General features: G+C 43.0%; 2 protein-coding genes and 1 long non-coding RNA gene across 17 annotated transcripts; 1 reads left to right on the top strand and 2 right to left on the bottom strand.

Annotated features, from left to right (window-relative positions):
* Nucleotides 1–2,624: 2,624 nt before the first annotated feature.
* LOC6586389 (N-alpha-acetyltransferase 30A) lies at nucleotides 2,625–3,367 on the bottom strand. The gene has a single exon (XM_002011967.4). It carries the CDS (start codon nucleotides 3,262–3,264, stop codon nucleotides 2,746–2,748), a length of 519 nt encoding a protein of 172 aa, XP_002012003.1. The 5' UTR covers nucleotides 3,265–3,367; the 3' UTR covers nucleotides 2,625–2,745.
* Nucleotides 3,368–6,888: 3,521 nt separating this feature from the next.
* On the bottom strand, nucleotides 6,889–20,773 carry LOC6586388 (protein rhomboid). Of its 4 annotated transcripts, none has more exons than XM_015160320.3 (9): nucleotides 20,669–20,773; nucleotides 20,464–20,584; nucleotides 19,484–19,750; nucleotides 19,324–19,413; nucleotides 19,032–19,055; nucleotides 18,695–18,871; nucleotides 8,563–8,793; nucleotides 8,083–8,494; nucleotides 6,889–8,027 (listed from the first exon to the last, which is right to left on the bottom strand). In XM_015160320.3, the coding sequence occupies exons 3-9, from the start codon at nucleotides 19,652–19,654 to the stop codon at nucleotides 7,702–7,704; spliced, it is 1,431 nt and encodes a 476-aa protein (XP_015015806.1). In that variant the 5' UTR covers nucleotides 19,655–19,750; nucleotides 20,464–20,584; nucleotides 20,669–20,773; the 3' UTR covers nucleotides 6,889–7,701. The 4 variants fall into 4 exon arrangements, with proteins under 4 accessions (XP_015015806.1, XP_043866057.1, XP_043866058.1 ...); XM_044010122.1 differs by having other exon boundaries at nucleotides 20,464–20,612; nucleotides 20,669–20,757; XM_044010123.1 differs by having other exon boundaries at nucleotides 19,484–19,714; nucleotides 20,464–20,753.
* Nucleotides 10,406–18,871, top strand: LOC26527233. 12 transcript variants are annotated; one of them, XR_006357676.1, is made up of 6 exons: nucleotides 10,406–10,889; nucleotides 10,977–11,690; nucleotides 11,776–11,820; nucleotides 11,930–13,306; nucleotides 13,374–16,963; nucleotides 17,039–18,871. It is a non-coding gene; the product is annotated as an uncharacterized LOC26527233 (long non-coding RNA). The 12 variants fall into 12 exon arrangements; XR_006357677.1 differs by lacking the exon at nucleotides 11,776–11,820 and having other exon boundaries at nucleotides 10,977–11,397; nucleotides 13,106–13,306; XR_006357667.1 differs by having other exon boundaries at nucleotides 10,977–11,397; nucleotides 11,474–13,306.
* Nucleotides 20,774–21,157: the final 384 nt, after the last annotated feature.

Below are 21,157 nucleotides of genomic sequence, written 5' to 3'. Positions count from 1 at the left end.
TTAATGTGCCGCACAGAAGATGTTGATGATATGATTAATGTTTTTAGTGATGTCCTTCGCGAAGCCAAAGATATTAGCATCCCAAAAAAACAAATCAAATTTTCTCCAAAACCACTGCCGCAAAACATTCTCAACCTTATAAAGAGTAGGAACATACGACGGCGCACCTGGCTGAGATATCGTCACCAGTCCGATCTCATCCTTTTAAAATGGTTAAATAAACTAATCACCAAAGCGATACTAGAATTTAGAAATAAATCCTGGAATATCACTCTTGCAGCCTTAGATAAAGGTTCTTCCCCCTTTTGGAAACTCTCCAAAATTGTTAGAAAGAAACACTTAAATATCCCAACATTAGTCAATAATAACATCAGTCACACGACAGAAGAAGAAAAGGCTGAGGCGTTAGCTCAATCCTTTCGACTAAATCATATCGTAGCTGCTGGGCTCGGTGATCCGCTAACTAAAGCCGCTGTCGATGCCTCAATCCTCTCAGTCGCGCAATTATCTATAGAGCCGCTGAATGATTACTTTGTTAGCTCCAGCGTCATAAAAGGTATACTGAAAAAGCTGAAGAAGAAGAAATCTCCAGGTATTGACAAAATTGACAATATATGCTTAAAAACCCTACCTACGAAGGGAATAAAGTTTATTACTTACATAGTCAATAAATGCCTAGAGTTATGCTATTTCCCTTCTGTCTGGAAATGTGCTAAAGTTGTTCCTATTCCAAAACAAAATAAGCCTGTCGAGTTGCTCTCGTCATACAGACCTATTAGTCTTTTGTCGGCAGTCAGCAAAATACTAGAGAAGGTTATCCAAGATAAATTAACTCATTTTGTTGAATCCAATAATATCCTTCCAAGTCACCAGTCTGGATTCAGAAGCGAACACAATACTGTTCAGCCCCTTTATAGAATTAAAAAAATCATTAAAGATAATTTTTCTAGTTCTATGTCAACGGGAATGGTATTGCTAGATATCAAAGCCGCATTTGATTCAGTGTGGCATGACGGCCTAATACACAAAATGCTACATCTTAATTTCCCACCTGCGGCCATAAAGATAATCCAAAGTTATCTAAAAAACAGATCTTTTATTGTATATTTAGGTAATGCTTCATCCACAGCAGTTAACATCTCAGCAGGCTGTCCCCAAGGCTCATGCCTATCCCCTATTCTATATAATATATATACCTCTGATCTCCCAATATTACCTCATTGCACTACCTCGGTCTTTGCGGACGATACAGCAATTCTTTGTGGTGGAATTCTTTCTGCAGATATAGTTCGAAACCTCCAAACAGCATATGACTCTTTAGGTACATATTTCTCTCAATGGAAAATTTTAGTCTGCCCAGAAAAGACCAAGGCTATATTCTTCACAAAAAAAACGAAAGGACATCTACGTGCCAATAACAGACATCAGATTGGGCTCGGAATATATAAAGTGGGATCCAAATGTCAGGTACTTGGGTATTACACTGGACAGAAGACTTACATTCAAGGACCATATAACCAATACAAACAAAAAGCTCAAACATATTCTTCGTACGTTATATCCCTTTATAAATAGAAACTCGAGGCTAAGCATAGAAAACAAAATGTTCTTGTATAGGTCAATTTTCCAATCAGTTACTTTTTACGGTGCACCTGTCTGGTCAGATATAGCCAAATGTCACATAAGTCAATTGCAAATCGCACAAAATAAAATCTTGAAGCTTATTTTGAATCTTCCTTGGCATCATTCCACGTTAGATCTACACTGTCGAGCCAATGTTGAATTGGTAGATATTAGATTATCGCGACTATCGCAAAATTTCATAGCCAAGTGTCATGAATCAACATATTCACATATAAATGAACTGGCATAGCCATTTAATTTTAAGTATTATTTAGTGTTTAAGTTAGTTTGTAATAAATAATCTCGGGGTTTTCTATTTCTTTGATTTTTCCCCCAAATAATTAAGTCATATTATATACCATGTCATATCTCTAAGTAAATATCTAAGCAGAAAAGGCCTAGTTCCTAGTCTAAACTCTTTAATTATTGTAAGATACCATTCACAAAAAACTGTAATTACAACAAAGAGTGAAATAAATTGAAATTGAAATTGAAATTGAATTCAAAGTAAAAGTTCTAACACTAATCGATGTCTATTGACTTAAAAGAGAAATCAATGAAGACTCCCTAGCAAAGGAAAGCAAGCCTGTTTTGGTTTTTCCTCAATTAACTAGAATGCCCATTCGTTTGCTTGCCGGAGGACCACCTCTTAGCGGGCGTATCCTTATCATAAGTGCCCGTAGCTCGCATAACACGACTCCCTAGCCCAAAAGTCATTTGATGTGACCCTGAAAAGGGCAATTATCCCATCATGAGTAGCAGTCAGCAGCAGTCATCAACATCAACATCACCAGCAGCAGCAGCAGCAGCAGCAGCAGCAGCAGCGGCAGCGGCAGCGACAGAGGCGGCTGTCGGGGCAAAGGGTAATCAAAGGTTATGTGTGAGGCATCCTTGTTGCACTCAATTAAGATGGGCTATACCTGGACGGAGAGCCAGTCGAGTAGTCAGAGAGTCGCTGCAGGGGGCGCTAATTGACAACAGCGAAAGAAAGAGACAGCAAATGAGAGCTGGAAAGAAAGAAACCTTGCTTATCTTTCGACCAAAAAAACTACATATACACAGAAAATACGCAACAATAAAATCAAATCGAAAACTGGGAGAAATACAGGAATTTTTAGTTGCCTATGCTTGACGCCAGGGCAAGAATAGCTTGAGACGCAGTGCATCCACGCCGTTCATATAGTAGCGCAACAGGCGCTTCTCGCGAATGAAGCCCAGACTCTCGTACAGGCGCAGCGCCGCCTTGTTGGTCAACTCCGTCTCCAGGACGATCTCATCCGCATTGAATGAGTGCATTGACTCGACCGCCTTGGCGACCAGCGTGGTCCCAATCTTCATCAGGCGGTAGGCGGGATCCACGGCCAGCATCGCTATATATCCCTGGAGTATGCAGCCCAATGTCTCCAGCTTGCACACGATGACCCCCACGTAGAGCTCCCCATGCCGAGCGAATATGCAGAGCTCTGGCCAATTGTAGACGAAGTAGCGATACGTATAGATGGAGTACGGCTCCGACAACTCCTTGTCGATCAGGCTCTGTATGGCCTTCAGCTCGGACTCGTCATTGAAATTGGTGTACGTAATCTTTGGCGGCTCTCGCTCCACCTGCGCAGCCTGGGCAGCGTTTTCCTCTTCGTTCATCGTTCAAAACATTTTATTCAGTAATACGCAAAACAAAACGTTTTCGTAAATAACTACTCTAAATTGAAGCGTACGGCTACCTTGATTTGAGCTCGACAATCGGAGTCGAAAACGGAGTTGGAATTGACATTCAGTTGACTCGTGGGGCGTCGCATATCCTGGCAATTAGGCGGCACACCCAATCGGGGCGGAGTATACCCCGTTACATGGACAACTCAACACGCAAACGCTTGGGATTTTAACATGTGATAATATCTGGGAGAAAAGGAGAGCAATAAGCAGGGGCTCGACTAGCAGATACTACGTATACCCGGAGAGTTTACTAAATTTTATTACGAATGAAAGATTCATTAGCTGTTCATATGGGTAACGAGGCAAAAGTAAAAGTAAAACACATAAAAACTTCTCTAATCTTCAAGCACATCATACCCTTTTGCAGCCCCATTTACAAGGGTGGCTTATGAAAATGTCTGCGACAGCTTTTTCTGCGCCCCGCCCCGTATCTTGAGGCAAATCCTTTGTTGTCTGCGCCAGCATACAGGAACGCCACAGCCCAAATTGCCAGGCGGCACGCACAGGTGCTGTCGCTGTCGCTGTCGCCGTCGCCGTCGCCGTCGCCAGCGGCGCCTCCTGCGCAAATGAAAAACAAAAATTGAGTCCAAGCTGAAGTTCGGAGGGGTGGCAAGTGTTTGACTGCGCGTTTCTGGCCCCAATGAGCTCATATGGCTTGGTCAGCAAAAGGACCTCGATTGCAGCCAAAGGTTCTAATAGCAATTAAGCTAAAAGCCCACGCAGTCCGGTGTAGAAATTCAATATGACGGTGCCCGTGGACGGTATTCGGGAGGAGAGGTCGGCCGACCCATAGATTAGATGGGGCCCGCAGCACTTTGATTTCTCCTCCTGACAATGGGTTGAGGGCAGAGCACCCAGCGCTAATTTGTTTATCCTGGCCAGCTCCTTTTTAGCTCCCAGCCTATACAAATGAAATCCTTGTTTGTGGTTACAGTGGCCAGGCCTCATTATGTACTCATTGCTGTCGCCTGTACCTATACACACTTTGTAGAGCCGGGAGTCCATTGTCCCATGTCCTTTGGCAGCGAGGTCAAGCGGCCAGACTCTTTCAGGACTTTCTTTTGCAGTGGACGGCTGGCGGCACTTGGGCTAAGGACTTCCGTTTTTTCGCCATGCATATTCAGGTTGCAGAAATTAATTGTAGCATAAGGACATAAGGACTCTCCTAGCTGCCAGGACAGTGCCAGAGCACTTAATGAAGCGTTTAGCGGCACCAAATTAAAAGAATGCTTGGAAATAGAAAGTGCTTCGCATGCCAGTAAAAATTTCCATATTCAAGCGAGATAAATGGCGGCATCCTGCCCAGGCACAGGCACAGGCCCAGGCCCAGGCCCAGGCCATGAGCCCTGCTACACCTGAGCTGCAGCAGTTTATTATAAAGTTAACTGCGAATGGCTTCGAGTTCTGGTCTACTACAATATATATTTTTGACAGTTACACGCGAGACCTTTTGATAAGCAGGCATCGAACATGGACTGCAGTTGTCTGCAATTCGCTGTATTCCACTGTCGCAGATAAAGAGCTCCTCCATCCCCAGTCGCAACCCCAGTTGCAGCTCCAACTGTGAGATACTTTTCCACTGGCCATGGCTGTCAACGCAGAAACAAAGGCCCCAACCATGGCCCAAATGCAGGTTGATACGCGTGGGACGTACAAGTCCGCACTTTACATGGCCATCAAGTGCGTTCCTCCTCGCTCCCTCCGGCTGACCGCTGCATTGTTCGCCTCTTCGATGGCATTCCTGCCGGACAGCTGGACAGCTGGACATGGCTGGACTGCATGTGCATGAATATGTCAATGTAATGATCTCTGTCTTCGTTGTTGTGCTTCTTCTTCTTCCACGTATCTGCAGAATTACATAAATATTAACTTGTACTTTTTACAAACATGTTTGCGCTGCCCTGCCGATGCCAAGGACAGGGCTCCGCTTGCCTTCAGCTTCAGCTTCAGCCCAGCTCCAGCCTCAAACTCGAACTCGTCTGGTCTCTTTCATATTGATATGATTTATTTACTGGCTCATCCCGTGTCCCACAATTCACTCTAAACTCAATTAAATGCCGATTGTTAGTTCATTTGATCTAGCTGCTAGCTTCACCATTAAATTCCTAACTCTTCTCCTTATATTAAATGATTTATTTGCTGGTTCAGCGCTTCAAGTTTAATATCTGCGTCTCCGTTCATATGATCCAGCTCCTGCTGCTCACAGCCTTTCTGGTTAGACTCGTAGAATCGTTATTAAAATAATACTAAACTTGGAACCAACGTCTGAATAAAAATTTATTTTTGTAGTGTGTCCCCAACGGATTTGTAAATCTATTTGACGTCATTTATAATCGTTGGAAACCAGGGCGCGTACATCAACAAATTAACGCGCCCAACATTAATCAACGACAATTGAATCCTTTGTCCAAGTAGCGAGAGTCAGCCAGTTCTTTTTGTCGCCCTGTTTCTAGGACAGTTTATTTGCTTATATCATTTTGGCCATTCGCATTGGACTGCGCCTTTATATATTTTTGTTGTTGCTGCTGTTTTTGTGTGTGACGAATGACTAACGGTGAAATATGCTCAAACAAACATAAATTCGTGTCCGCCGGGATTTGTTAACTGCAGAAGGAGCATGTCAATGGGAACTGGTTCGCGCTCGGAGTTGGGGGCAGCTGTGAGTGAGACGTTGCCGTCACAACCATAAAAAAGACGAGAGCAGAATAAAAAACAACAAAAAAGAGTTTCAGCAAAAAGCCAAGCTGCAACGCTTTGTTGACAGCAGTTGGGTGGAGGAGAAGGAGGAGGGGGCGTAGCAGGTGGCAGCTGACAGGTAGCCTTGTAGCAGGTGCGTGCACGAAACTGTCATGAAAATTCTACAGTTTTTCGCATTTCACTCGCAAAGCAAAGAAAAGGCAAACAAAACTTCTGATACAGATGGATGGATGGAAGGATGGATACATGTTAAGTTCTTTTTATCGCACTATGAAATTTTCCAAACTTTGCGTGTCTTGCAAATGACATATGTACGGAACTATTTATACCTAGATAACATCCAACAATATCAAATATTACGACTTACCTCCGACATCTATCCTGTTGGCATTGTGACTTTGCTTTTACTGCATTTTCGAATTAAAATTCACTTTTAACGCAAAGCTGCTCACTCTGGTTTATGACGTCACTGGAAACAGTCTGAGGCCACCGAAAAGGGAATTCAGTAAGGTTTAAGCCTAACTGGCAACGCTACCCCAGAATTTTGAAGTTAAAAGAGAATGCGCAATAAGACATTTGATCAGAAAAATATCAATTTTTCTCTATATAGTATGAGCATATAAGTACAAAAATCACTATCACTAATTTACTTTTATTGAGCTAAAAATTCATCTTTAGTAATATGTATTACTGATTTCACAATTAAATACCCTCGTTCAACTATGTACGTAAGCGCTTCATTTGTCATAAAAACAAGCAGTGTGGCCAGACTTCAAAAAGCATGTATAACACAACTTGAGCTCAGATCGCACATCGCCTTTCATCTGCGCCAAAACAGAATACGCAATATAAGAGTTTTATTTCGGTCATTGTATTATTTTTATTTTTTTTTAATTATGTACAAAACGTACAAAATACATTATAAATAGTGTAGTTGGTGCTGTTTTTATTCACTAAAGCTGGCAGTTATCATTTTTGTTCGTTCATTTTGTCTAAGGGCAGTTTGAATATTTATTATACATATATAAATTTTGAAACCGATTACACATCTTAGCTTTTTATAATTTTTACCAATTGTTGAGGTAGTCTGAGAATAAAGTCGTTCATTGTATATATGTATGTAAGGCCTGCAGTGGGACAGTTCTGGAAAAATGTTGGAATACATCGTTTTCAATATAGCACTTATACATAATTCTCCTTATAGATTACATTATTGTATTCAACTTGAATATCCATTTCGATTCTGCTTAAGTTTATAAAAAAAGATCATATTTTCCTTGAGCATCATGTTTTTAGCAGTTTACAAATCTAATCAGTTCCAATTTGTTGTAAATATACACTTTCATCTCATCGACTTCAATTAACGATATTTTCGCATCGATTCTTTTCAAACATTTGTACTTTCAAACGTAAGCATCGAAAAGTGGAACGAATTGCGTTTGATAACGTATGGACGATTGTCTATATATATTATATGCTATACAAATACATATATGTCGGAATGTCTGTACGTATATTGCACGCAGTAAATAAACTTACAAAAAGATAGAAAATCGCGAAAAAAAACAGAATGTATAAACTATAAACTTATTCACTGTCCAGTTAGAAAACAGATAAACGAAATAACAAAAATTTTCAACAAAAATCGATTTTGAACTCGATTTCCAGTTACACCTGGAAGTCATTAAAGTAGGTTTGGGTGAACCTAATCTTCTCCACGCGCATATTAAACAAAGTGACTCCATTTAGCACATTGAAGGCGACAGCGAACACAACGAGCGCTGTGTAGGTCCCCAATGCGATCCACCAGAGCAGTTGCTCGTGCAGCTTCTGCTCAAAGTTCTTCAGCACAAGCAATCCGATGGTCAAGCCTGCCACTGCACCAGCCAAATGGGCCACGTAGGAGACAGCCGCTGGACTGGCGGCCAGCTGCCCAGGCGGCAGGTCCTCGCCAGCATAGCGAGCATAAATGGCAAAGCCAAAGTCGAAGGAGGCTGCAAGAACAAATGTTACAAGAAATCATGGCAGAAAAATCTTCGCTGTCCCTACCGAAAATCAGTATAAACGCCAAACGTAGTACGCCGTAACGCATCTGATGGTAGTTAAGGAGCACATTGGCCAGATGCGCCGCCAGCAGTGCATAAACGCCGCCACTGGCGCCAACGAGAAACACCTCGGGATCAAAGATGCTGGTGCCCAGCGAGCCAGCCAGCACGCCTGAGAAATAGATGCAGGCGATGCGCGTCGATCCATGCACCATCTCCAGGGGCAAGCCGAAGAGCAGCTGAACGGCCACGTTGAATCCCAAATGGAACCAGCCAGCATGCAGCACCATATATAGAATAAAGCGCCAGATCTCGTGTCGCTTATCGGGACGATAAATGAACATGGAATCGCTGGGTATGGGACCCGTTGGCGCCGCCTCTCCCGTGGCCGAGGTGTGATACACAAAGAAGCCCAGCTATAAATCAATTATAATATTCACTCCGCTTCAATTGCGATTCAAATAGGAGAATCAAGTCAACCCACCTCTACGATTGTGATCAATATAATGAAAAAGGGCGGCGGACAGCATGTGTAGCGATCTGCATAATATTTACGATCGCGCTCCTCCGGCAGCACCTCCATAGCCACCGCATGGACCATCTTCCTAAAGAGCGGCGGCTCACTTACCACCAGCTGAAAGTCGTTCTCAGAGCAAACCTCACGATCACGATGATGAACCGCACATTTGAAGCTGCGCGAACGCTTGCCGCTCATCTGGAAACAGATAATCAGAGATAAATACATACATATATTAGAGAGAATAATATAAACAAGTTTCCCTCGAAGACAATTGCAACATGTCATTTGAAGGCGAGTTTTAAAAACTAAGAAGCGAGAGCTTTTTCGTATAAGACATAATGCAGTGAGGTCAAATCAGAATATTTCTTTACGGTCCAAACGAACAATATGTATATCACAATAAATATTAATTCAACAGGAAAACAACTAATTTGTTGACCCGAACCGTTAGCCAAGGTAAAAATTAGCACAATATGAAGGTTAGCTTTCAATCAGAGTCAGAGTCTGAGCAATCGCATAAGATAAATAGATGCCAGGGTAAAAGCACTAGATTTCTTCACGTTCCAATTGGATCATATCTGCTGGCTAAAATCAGCAAGAAAAATAATTCATTTTAACCCCAAAACTAAACGAGCCATAAAATTATGAAAACAAGTCCAAACTAGAGTTAGGGACTGAGTGGAATTGCAAAAGCGAAATAATTTTTATTATGTAATTAAGATGTTCACAAAAGATGCGAACGGGGCGGAGCAATTAAGGCGCACATAAAAACTAACAGCAAGAAAACAGAAGCAGAAACTGGAAAAAACACAACACGAAAATCTGCAAAGGCGGAAAATGTGTATTGTGTTTAATTAAAACGGAGACACAGACAAGAAAATCCAAATGAAGCCTACGCGCAATTAAAATTCACGATTATGAAACGTAAAAGTAAGAACTAGCTCGACTAGCACATATCGTTCAAAAAATATAATAAAATAAATATCAGAATAGTAAATACTTATGTATCAAATACAGTGAACGAATAAACAAATTATAATCACCTTTTACAAACCATCTACAGAACACATACTACCTCACTTCTCCAATAAGCCGGCTGCAGGGTATGCAAGCAAAGCAAACACAATCCACAAATTAAGCTTGTCAGCCAAATGGGCAAAAGGGAAGCCAAATAAAATAGTCACTTCCGCTCGTAACCGCAAACATGGTTGTTGTGGTCAAAGCTGTGGGGGTCGTGGGAGGTAACAAGTGTTTGCTGCTAGTTAGCTCCGCGACAGCCTAATATTAGTAATTATCAAATTTATTTTAATTGACGAATCGCCTGCGGTTCCCATTAACTAACAATTGTACACTCCTTCTCTCTTATACACCTACACACTCAGCAAGGTGGCAACGTCGGACACACACACATATATAGGAGCTTATGAATGCATTATGAATGTGTATAATCACAATTATAACGGCATACTTTTCCCATTGAAGACTCGTGTCAAATGGGAAAACACAATTATTCAACTAATGCAACTGCATTACTTTAATTTACATTTATTTTGTTCAGCCTACTTACGCAATAAATTTATAACTTGGCGCGCTTTAAGTTTTGCGACACTGACACAATTCCCAGCTCAACTACTCTCACAGCTTGCTAACATAATGCTTAATATTGCACTTAAGCCACAATTTACACGAGTGTACATAAAACATTCAATTTATATATACTATATACATTTATTTATGTATATACTTAATTAAACAACAACGTCGTTCGTCGCCGCGCTGCGCTTAATATTTCGATCTTTGCTTTGATTTCTTACTTGTCAGCGTTGCCCACTCGCCCGCCACCCAGAGTTGCATTCGCATTATCTCTTCACTCTTTATGAGCACTTCCTTAAATTAAAAAAAGAAAATAATCCAATAGGGCAATTTTACTTCCGATTTGTCGTTTCTACGTATTAAATTGTTAACTGTTGACAATGGGACAATGGAACACCCAAATGCATTGTGAAACTGTGATAAATCTGGTTTGGCTAAAAACACACAACACAACAGAGAGATCAAACGAGATGAGGCGGCAACTAGAAATAAGGCCTATTTCCAAAGCCGTAACAATTTCCAACAAATAAAATGTTTATCATTTGTTTTGTGACATGCACAACGGGGTGTGCGAATTACAGTCGAGCCCTGGACACAGCCCTGACTGCCCTCGTCCTGTCGTCCCTTTGCGGCTGAGCCTGATAATGACATTACCCAGCGGCCAAGCACTGCATGACGTCACAGCGCTGCCACACCAGGTAAACGCTGGATACCCTCACTAAACCACTGGCATTTAACAGTTATACAGCATATTTCTATTTATGCCTCATTCACATTTTTTGTAGGTCACAAACATAAAGCGACAAATTGACGCAAACATTTAACACACACATTGCCCCGCCCCTCCCCAACAAGGATCGCAGAACGCAATGCTCAGGACATGGTCAACAGGGCTATAGAAGGGCCTGCAGCAGGGCGTTGGCGGCTTCTCTTGATGGTGGAACACCTACGAAAAAATTCCTTTGAATTACGTTGTTGCAGCGCCTGCCAGCCTGCCTGCTTGCATGTATGTGTGTCGGTTTTTTTTTTTTTTTTTTTTTGTTAAGCCCTGAGCTATGCGCAAAAAAGGACATCTTCGCTGGCTGTGCACTCCATTATGCATTTTATGTGCGCCCTCATTCAGTGTCTGTTGACATTTTTATTCCAAGCAGTTAAGCAATATTTCCATTAACGTGTGGTCGGATCGGAGTCCAACAATCTATAAATGTATGTATATAAAGAGGAGGAAGAAGAGCTCCACTAATCATCCCATCTTAAATCCTTATAATCTGCCTTTTAATAGGAGACCTCAAGCTTTAACTCTATCCTGTTTTCTATGCTAATTCGCTGTTAATTGATGCACAAACATTTCGGTATTTATTGTTGTTGGCTAGTCGCAGTGGGCAGGACTTGAAGGCACCTTGAATGGAGGGCTCATTTAATTGAATCAAAATATTTTTGCACGCACCAATTCAATTTACATTGTTTATATGGAGCAGGAGCCAGAGTGATTGCCGCAGGTGAAAATGCCAGCAGTTGTATCATTTATATTATTGTAAAATCTTCTTTAGCTAACTTGAGATGTTGCTGTTGTTGTTGTTAGAGGATCGCCCGCCCAGTGAGCAATTTGCCGGATAAATGGTTTTTGCTGTAATTACGAACATTTCTCTCTTTCTTTTTGTGCTCTTTGTATTTGTCGGCCTCTTGGCGTCTACTAATTATCACATTTTTACTCATTAAAGTCACATTTGCCTTACAGGACCTGTCGCTGTGAGTCCTGGCTGCTGCTGCTGCTACTGCTGCTACTACGGTTTGCTTAATTATAGGGCCAAAAGGCAAAGCGACGTCTGCTACTTGCTAGGTAATCAGCCTTTCAGTCGTTTTGGCTACCGTATTAAAAGGACGAACGCTTGATGATGATTGATTAGGCGCTGGGTAAGACAAGCCAACCAAGCCAAGCCTAGCCGAGTCAATCACCGATGAGCTTCTTATGTAGGCCAAGCATCTTTTGCATCTGCTCAGCTGCGACAACTGTGCAAATGCAGCGCGTGGCTAAGAGACCCACAGAGCGGGGCAGCTGTAGCTCTAGCTGTAGCTGAAGCTAAACAACAAATCGAAAACTGATTTGGAGCGGAAGTTCGTTTGCACCTTTCAGCAGTTTCCTGTGTGTGCAAAGCAACAACAGCGACAACCACAACAACAACAGCAACAACTATACAAACGCTCACATCTGTACATATGTACATAGTAGTATGTTTGTATATAGCACACGCATGTCAAGACTTCATTTGTAATTTGCGCTACTTCGACGTTTGGCCTTTGACGCCGCATTCCTTTGTCTTGGAACTGAACGCAACGGAACGGGGCGGGGCGAGCGCGCGATATATTCGCAAATCAAAAGCTATATAGATTAAGATTGCCCTCCTGTGTATATATAGGGAAACGCAAAGGATCTGGGCATATATATGCAAAGCGCTGCCAAGGAGCAGCTGTCGCCGTTGTTTGATTTGCGATTGCGACGCTGGCGGAAATGGAATGACACGCAAGGCACAAAGGCAGCCCGACAGCCCAGCCCTAGCCAGCCAGTCAGTCAGCCACTCCACGTCTTTGTTTGGCAGCTCGTCGCAAAAAGATTGGCAAAATGGAAATCGAAATTTACAAGAAAAAAAACTGATATCTTTGAAATTGAACTAGAAATACTCTTGCTAAGATAAGAGTCAAGATGAAAGGAGAAACTAAAAATAATTTTGTTAGCATGTAGAAAGTGTTTTTTACTGATTGATTATAGTCAGATTATATTTGTAGTTCAATGTACTAACATTAGAGCAGACACATTTATATTTTCATTTTATGATCGACTGTTACATCTGATAGCTATGGCTAAGAAGGATCGAATCAGCTTGAATCCGTAAGATGAGAACTTGTTCCTTTGCAGAAATAGTTGGCTCTACGGACTTAAAAACGCTTCCTTCACCGTGCTACAAATCTCATTGGAAATGGAGAGGACCCTCTGTCAGTGTGCGGCAAAATCTATTTCACCAAACACACGCACTGCGGCAGCAGGAGAATAGCGAGGGCCAGCTAAGCGGACTGCCTGGCATGCTTATAGTAAATACTATATGTGCATTTATGCTGTGTGTGTATGGCTAGTAATCGGATATGATTGCCTCTGACTAACAATCAAAAATATATATTCTTTACAGAGTTTTCCGAGCGACTGCACATGGCAATGCAGCCCATGCTAATGCTAATGCCTCTGCCCCTGTCCCTGCCTCATGTTTTGTGTGCACAATCAGCGCGCGCTGGCAGCAGCTGCTGCTGTTGCTGCTATTACTGTTGTTGCAACAAGGTGTAAACATGACCAGCGCGTGTCCTAAGGAAGTGGCGCGCACTTGATGTCTCATTATTACAATGCTTCACACAGGTTAATGATGCGCGCTCTGTGCTTGCTTCCGTGTGTCACAATTATGCGAGGCAGCTGAGCTTGAAGCGCGGGTCGGCGTCGCGGGGTCGATTCGTTGACCTCTGCAGCCACTGCCAAAAAGCAACTATAAATGCCGGATTGGGGTGAAGGCAAACAATTCCAGCTTGGTTTTATGTGCCATCATAAATGTCAGGTGCGTAGGTCATTCCACCAAAAATTTATTCAACATAATTAGTTGTGGCAATTACAGCAGACGTTGGGCACAATGTGCGGCAACTAATTTGATTTTGAAACTCGGACCAATTGTGACTAATGAGTGGCGCACACGTTGCTAAAGCAAACACGGACCATACAAATACTACAAAACCCATCCCAAGTGGAAGAATGAAAGCCTGCCCCAAAGCCCACATACCCCACTTTGCCACCTCCCGAGCAGAGCATTTAAATTGGTTTTGCTTCTGGCCTTGTGGCCAGCAACATGATTTAAGATAGACACTAAAGCATTTACACCTGCAGCTGCCACGCCCCTGCGTTCACGTGCTCGACATAAAGGAAGCACACAGAAGAAAACAAAAATGCATAAGCGATTATTTGTAGAGTGCGCGTGCTTGGCCGCAGGACATCAGTGAGCCACAAAACCAGGCCAAAAAATGGATTTTAGGAATCGTTATCAGCACATTTCGTGACTATGGCTAAAAATATTGAAGCAGCACAACCAATACTCTGTTCGTGTGTGGGTGTGCTGGTGTGTGTTTGGGGACAGTTGCAGTTGGGGCTGTGCCAATTCGTGTTCACGTCGTTATCCTTGCCCCGGATGCACAACAATCAAAATAAACTGCTGCCAAATTGACCATTGACCAAACATCGTCAACAGCAACAGTAGCCATCCTAGGCAGCCCCCACGCCGCCTCCTTGGCATTGTCACGTCCTTGGCATGGGCCACAAGTCAAAACGAGCAGCAACAACAGCAAATGGAGAAAAAGACCAAACATGCAGTTTGGGCAACTTGGCAATTTTTGTGTATGCTGCAATGATTGGATATAGATAGTTGGACAGCTAGATAGCTGCTATATAATCGAACATCGGGTCTTTAGCCATGGATAACGCAAATCGATTGGCTTTAAGCCAACTCAAAGTTGGGTCAGTTAAACAAACAACAATTATGGCCAGGATGATATATCATAATACTTATGATGGAAGCAGGAACTCTGGCTAACTTCTGAATTATGATTGAACTCGCAAGAAGCTAGCTTGAGGCACATTCTCACCTTCATGCTGCAGTTCCACCTTTTTTACCTGGAAAAGTGGACAAAGGCAGCCGTTTGAGCGTTCTAGAGTGTCCGTTGTTTTTGTTCATGCGATTTGCGATGTAATTGTGGAATAATGAAATCGCTAAAGAGATTCCAACTGCAACATCAAGCATCACCGGGACGCGTCGTCTGGTCCATTTATGGATTGGCATTGATTTAATACCGCATCCATGAGACGATCTATGCGCTGGATGACTCGCATCCCCAGAGTCCAAGGCGCAAGGCATTTTGCACCTACCTACATACATATATCTAGAAATATATCTATATGTATATACACATATGAACAAACGAAGGAACGCACGCAGCTGATCTGATTCCTTCGCTGTTTTTTTTTTCTTTATCAACGCTGCCAGATCTGCAGAGCAGACGCCACCGAAGTGGGTATTGGGGATTGGGGCAACTTGGGGACTGGTCATTGGAGCGCCTGCAAAAATGTTTATTCAATAAACCCGATCCGCCAGCTGGCCGTGGCCGTCCAGTGCCTCCGTCTCCACCTCCGCCGTTTGCAGACATTCCCCATTCAAGACAAGCCGCTGGAATTTCTTGGTGCGTGCTTGGCACAGGTTCGGGCTGTGGCCAGGCTCCAGCTTGCAGCATTTGGCGTCTGCCAGCTGCGCCGTCGCACTGCGTCCGCTGATTATGATAATGGAGGCGACTCTCGACCACGACTCGCCACTCGCCACTCGCCACTCTCGGCTCACAGCTCACAGCTCGCAGCTCGTCGCCAATTGCTTTCGTTTATGATCGAATGCTTGGCAGCTCCGTTGACTTTCTGATTAATGCAAGAATTCTACGCAGCGTTCCTTCAGCTACAGCTTCTGTTCAGTGTTTTTTGTTGTTTTTCAGTTGCTGTCCGATCAGCCTGCAATTAAAAGCCATGTACCTTTCGATAGCCAGCTAAATGGCAAGTGTGCAAATCATTATATACACACGATCATGCCGCAAATGCCTGATGAGCTGTACGAGAGCAGTTCAAGGAGTCCCACTGCAGTTGCTCGGCTGACTTTAATATAATATATCGACTGTATCACTCAAAGTCCGCAACAGGGTATTACTCCCACATATTCAAGGTTTAATATCCGGTCAAAGGCGTGAACTATGTTTCCAAGCGTTTTTTGATTGAATCACGAGCCGAACCACCAGGAAAACATTCGTGTTTACAAGTCCACTCTCGAGGATAGAGAAACCCACACTATAGATCAAAACATATGTGGAACCATAAAGTCAGAAGCGTTACCATAATCAGCATGATTCAGTCGGAGATTTAGTTCAAACAGAGAGAGAAAGGTAGGGAGAGAGTAAAATGCATAGTGATAGGTAGAGAAATATAGAGCCAGATAGGTCAAAAGGGAGAGCGATAGGTATAGAGAGAGAAATATAGATATAAAGAGAGAGGGAGAAGCATGGAGGGTTAGAGCATCGCTGCTTCGATATGGATCAACAGCTTTGCACGGTTAAATTCCTGGACTCAGCTGCAGCTCTTACTGGTTCTGGCGTCGCCCGCTGGGTGTGCGAGTGTGTGAGTGAGAGACCAGATGCACAACTGTCGATCGACAGCCGAGAGCTGAGAGCTTCGAGCTGCAAGCCGAGAACCGGCAGTCAACAGTCGACAGTCGACAGCCTCGTGCCTGCAGTTGTCATAACGTTCAACACGTTTGCCGCCCCTCGTCTTGGCTGAGAATGGCTGCACCCGGCGCCGTCTCCATGCCCGGCTGTTGCTTCTGCGCTTCCATAAAAGGATTTGTCACGTGCGAGCTTTTGTTAAAAATTCAGCAATCATCAAGCAATCGCAATCTCTCCATTGTATCGATGTCGGCATCAGCCATCGGCCATCGCCCATCGGCTTCGCTTGCATTATGCATGGCACATGGCACAGCTCCTGCCTGGTCGGTAGCGGCATTCCTGCTTTAATTCAAGCAGCGTCCCAAACAAGGACTTGCTCCTAGCGTCCATATGGTCGAACGCATCATGCTCGACGCCTCGCGTCCAACACCCCTCGACGAGCCCGCCCTCCTGGCCAATCATTGAAATTTATAATTAAGTACAAAAATGTTGTGTAAGTTGTTGCCTATGAGGCAGCTAAAGATCGTTTAGCTCTGATAAGAGATGGCTATTGATGTTCTTTTTGCAGAAGGACGCCGACGACAGGATCTGAGAGATGCCAAAGATAGAACAGAGCCCTAGAAGCCTACCTCCAGCTGAATCGCACCCCATAATGGTGGCCAGCTATTAATAGAGTTATTTGGGAGGTGTTTGGGTAAGTTTACCTAAAGATGCTTGAAGTTTCTTGAATAAATAACAATGATCCAGTTTACAGGCCACTGATGATAGGAGCCAAACACAAATGCCCCTTAGCCACTTTAAAAGGGTATACAAATAGTCGTAGGTCTACTGCGGTCTATTAACAGGAGCTAATTCCCGATTCGGATGCCAGCAATGGCTTGTTGTGTGGTTCTGATGTTGGGTTTTGGCCAAGCGGCAGATGAATGAGCTATGCCATTGACAATTACCGTTACGCATACACACACATGCACACACTCACAAGCACGCACACAAGGGTAAATAGAGGCTTTGTGATGGGCCTGGCTAATTCATGACTTTGAGGACTCTTTGGGCAAACAATTGAAAAGCAAGACGAAGACCAAAATACACTTGACATTCATTATGCATGTGTGTGTGAGTGTAAGTGTGAGTGTGTGGTTGTGTGTGCCAATCAAGCGTAGAATCAATCAAATTGCAATAGAATTGTCAATGGCCACAGCAAACAGTAAAAAGAAATATTGTAAACTACTCAGACTGCAAGCCTTTGCAGGATCCATTTGAAAAAGGAAGGAACAAATTCGTTTTAGGGCCGGGGCATGGGCTTTGGCTTCGGCATGCTCGTAATCCCAGTGCTAGAGCCAACGACTGCCAGTTGGCGACGGGTGAGGGACAACGAGCAACTGGACTGTGCTGTTGTCCACAGGTAAACACAAATCCTAACAACGTGTCCTGGTCAGGGGACGACGCCGCATTTATTTGGCGAGTGCGAATGGACTTTTTGCATGTGCCACAGTGCAAACAAAAGAAAAAGGAGAGAAGTGGCGGCAGAGCAACGACTGCATAATTCTCTGGCTAAAGGCACACAGGGTGTTGGCAGATTCTCGAATATCGAATTTGAGACGAATGACTGTTGGAATGTTACTTGGAATATGGCGGTATATTAACGGGCGTGGCAATAAGATTACACATCTTTATCTTGAGGGGAGGCAAAAAGACTCTTTCCTGCAGCTCGAGAAATAAATGTGAGAGATAATATAAATATTTCATATCGTAAAGCAGCAAAAGTTGGAAACTTCATTAGCTAACTTAAGGACTGTATTGACCCTCTGAGGGATTATTTAACTCCTAATTAGAAGAGAAAAAAAAATGGATAGAGTGCATTGGTATAAGTAGTAATCACTATAACTATCCAGATGAAATATATTATATGAAACAAATTAAATTATCTTGAGCAACAATTACAATCGACATTTGAAATGCCTTCCCCAGCCAATATACCCCTCAGCAATTCCGAGACTTCCGAGAGTGTAACAAAAATGCTAGCTATAGCTACAACTGCTGTTTGGACACGAGCCTACACTTCGGAACAAGCAGAAAATGGGACATGCACCTGTGTTTGCACTCAAATCCCGTTGTTTGTTTCGTGCGGCACGAGAGACAGAGAGATGCGTGCAGCAGTAACAGCAACAGGAACAGCAATGACAACAGCAAGGGGCACTTGGTTATTCGATTTGGATGCACTTACCACGTTGACAAAGTCCTGGAACGTCACATAGCCTGGCCCGACGGGTAGTTGGGCCTTCTTCGCACGCTCCAGCAACAGTTCACGCTTGTTCATAGGCACTTGGGAAACAAACTCCGGCGATCTCAGGGCGACCAAAAACTCGCTAACAGATATTTCACCAAAGCCTTCCGGATCGAACTGAAAGATGACAAATTAAATATATATATATATATATATATATATATATATATATATATATATAGTATATATTATAGTATATATTATATAGTATATATTATATATATATATATATATATATAGTATATATTATAGTATATATTATATAGTGTTTGCTTACCATATCAAATAAAAGTTTCCATTTCTGTTGGGAAGAAAGGTGGAAAAGATCGTATTTAAATATGTTTTCATACCAACATATATATATATATACACTCAGAGAAAGAGTCAAGCAACTTGTGCTCAGATGAGATGTGGTTGAATAGCCCAGACTCCGAATATATGAAATTGGTTTCTCAAATAACAGGAAGAAGCCATTGGGTAAAAAAATCATATATATAATATCTCATTGTCATCATCTCTTTAAAATCCGCTTTTTCTCTGAGTGCACACTAAACAAGTAGCAAACTCACGTCTCTCAGCAGCTCTCGGCGCAGCTCCGCCTCATCAAAATCGGAGTTAAGCGAGGTGTGCTCCGTATCATAGCCGGCATCATTTGTGCACTGCAGAAGGAAAAGGAAATTAATAAGCATAATTATATTGTTTGGTGCCAATTAGAAACGGGATACTCACATAGCGCATCTGTGTATGCGACAGTGTGCCAATGGAGGCCAATGAACCGGCTATGGTCGATATGTGCTCAATGTCCGCCAGTGTCTCCTGCTGACTACTACCGCCCGCGTTCTGTTGGCTGGTGGGCAGCTCCAAGGCTCGCGAGCTGCCTCGCTCGGAGCCGGGCCACATCTCTGCCAGAGTCCGTCGTGCGCTCCAGGATTATTAACGAAGTGTGTATGGTGCTCGTTTCTGTTGTTATTTGGCAGTGATTGCGATTAGAATTTTCTGTAGATTAGGCAAATCAGGTAAGTGAGATCTGATCTTGTTTTATTAAAACAAGAAAATGTATATTAAAAACAAAAATAATTAAACTGAAAAAATGCCAGATAATAAAATAAAATTTGAATTTTTTTACATCATTCATTTATTGTACATTGAAAAGCACTGTAAAAGCTTTCTTCTCCTCGAGCTTTTTAGTCTTCCAGCAATTGGTTTATTTGAAATACTAAAATGCTATCAATTCGCTTGAGGTCGCTTTGGTTGAGCGTATAGAGTTGTCACATCGCGAGAGTAAGTGTTGTGTCGGCTGAAGTTCGCGGTTCGAACCTCGGTTGAGACCCACGTGCAAGATTTTTATAAATTTTATTTCGCCCTACAAACATCTTTCGCTGCAATTTGTCGTGTTTGGAATTGCTGCAAACGCTTTGCAATGGGCCAGAGTAAATGATATTCCGTTTAATCATAGGCTAAATCGGGTACTCAATACCTTAGCCTATTTCATGCCCGGAATACAGTTTGTTTTTTGATTTTGTTTACAGCTATTGCTTTTGTGTGTTGTCCATGGCAACCGAAGCTCCCCCATACTGCTTTTAGCAAGGTTATTGATCTGCGCTAGCGGAAGTAACTGAACTCTGCTTGGAGGGCCGGCAAAATGGACAAACACACGGCGACTGCATTTTCACTTTGTTGTTATTTTCCCCACTCTTTGCTTTACTCACATTTCGAGCACTTCCGTTGCCATGCGAACTGCGCAGAATCCGTTTCGTACGTTTTGTTATGCCTTTTGTTTTCTGTGTCTTCTATTGTTGTTGTTGTTCAATAAACTTATGAATTGTTGTCCTTTCAAAGAGGGAAAGCAATAAACAAACTGTAAATTGGCGGAATCACAATGAGGAAACTGTCTTTGTAATCACATCTTAATACCGTGTTGGTTGTATTAGCGCCTTAAAGTGTATGCCACGCAACAACAAAACAAAAACTAACACTCGGCCGGGCGGCAAAATTGCAACTGACATCAGTAAAGGCTGAGTGAGAGCAGAAGAGAGCGCAGGCAGCATATGGCGAAGGGTTGCTGGTGGGTGAGCGGCTATCTCTCTCTCTCTCTGTCCGTGCCCATGGGAGTGTGTGTATGTGGGGTTACTTTGCACTTGCTGCACATGCGCCACACGTTTGTTCGCTTTTCAACTCGTTGGCATTTCATGTCCCACCAACACCAACAACAACAATTACCCACACTCTCTCAGCTCTCCAAGAACCACCCTATGACGTAATTGACAAGCTGTAAAACATTTGCAGACTGCTGCAATTTGCACACATACATTGATACACTCGCTTTATTGACACGCATACAGATGAGTGTGTGTACGTTTGTGCTGGTAAAAGCAGTTAGAGCCTTTGTAGATCCCAGAGGGA

The sequence above is a fragment of the Drosophila mojavensis genome, unplaced genomic scaffold, assembly GCF_018153725.1.
Source record: "Drosophila mojavensis isolate 15081-1352.22 unplaced genomic scaffold, ASM1815372v1 contig_74, whole genome shotgun sequence".
Lineage (NCBI taxonomy): Eukaryota > Metazoa > Arthropoda > Insecta > Diptera > Drosophilidae > Drosophila > Drosophila mojavensis.
Note: the sequence above shows the minus strand (reverse complement) of the source record. Positions and strands in the feature narration are given on the sequence as shown.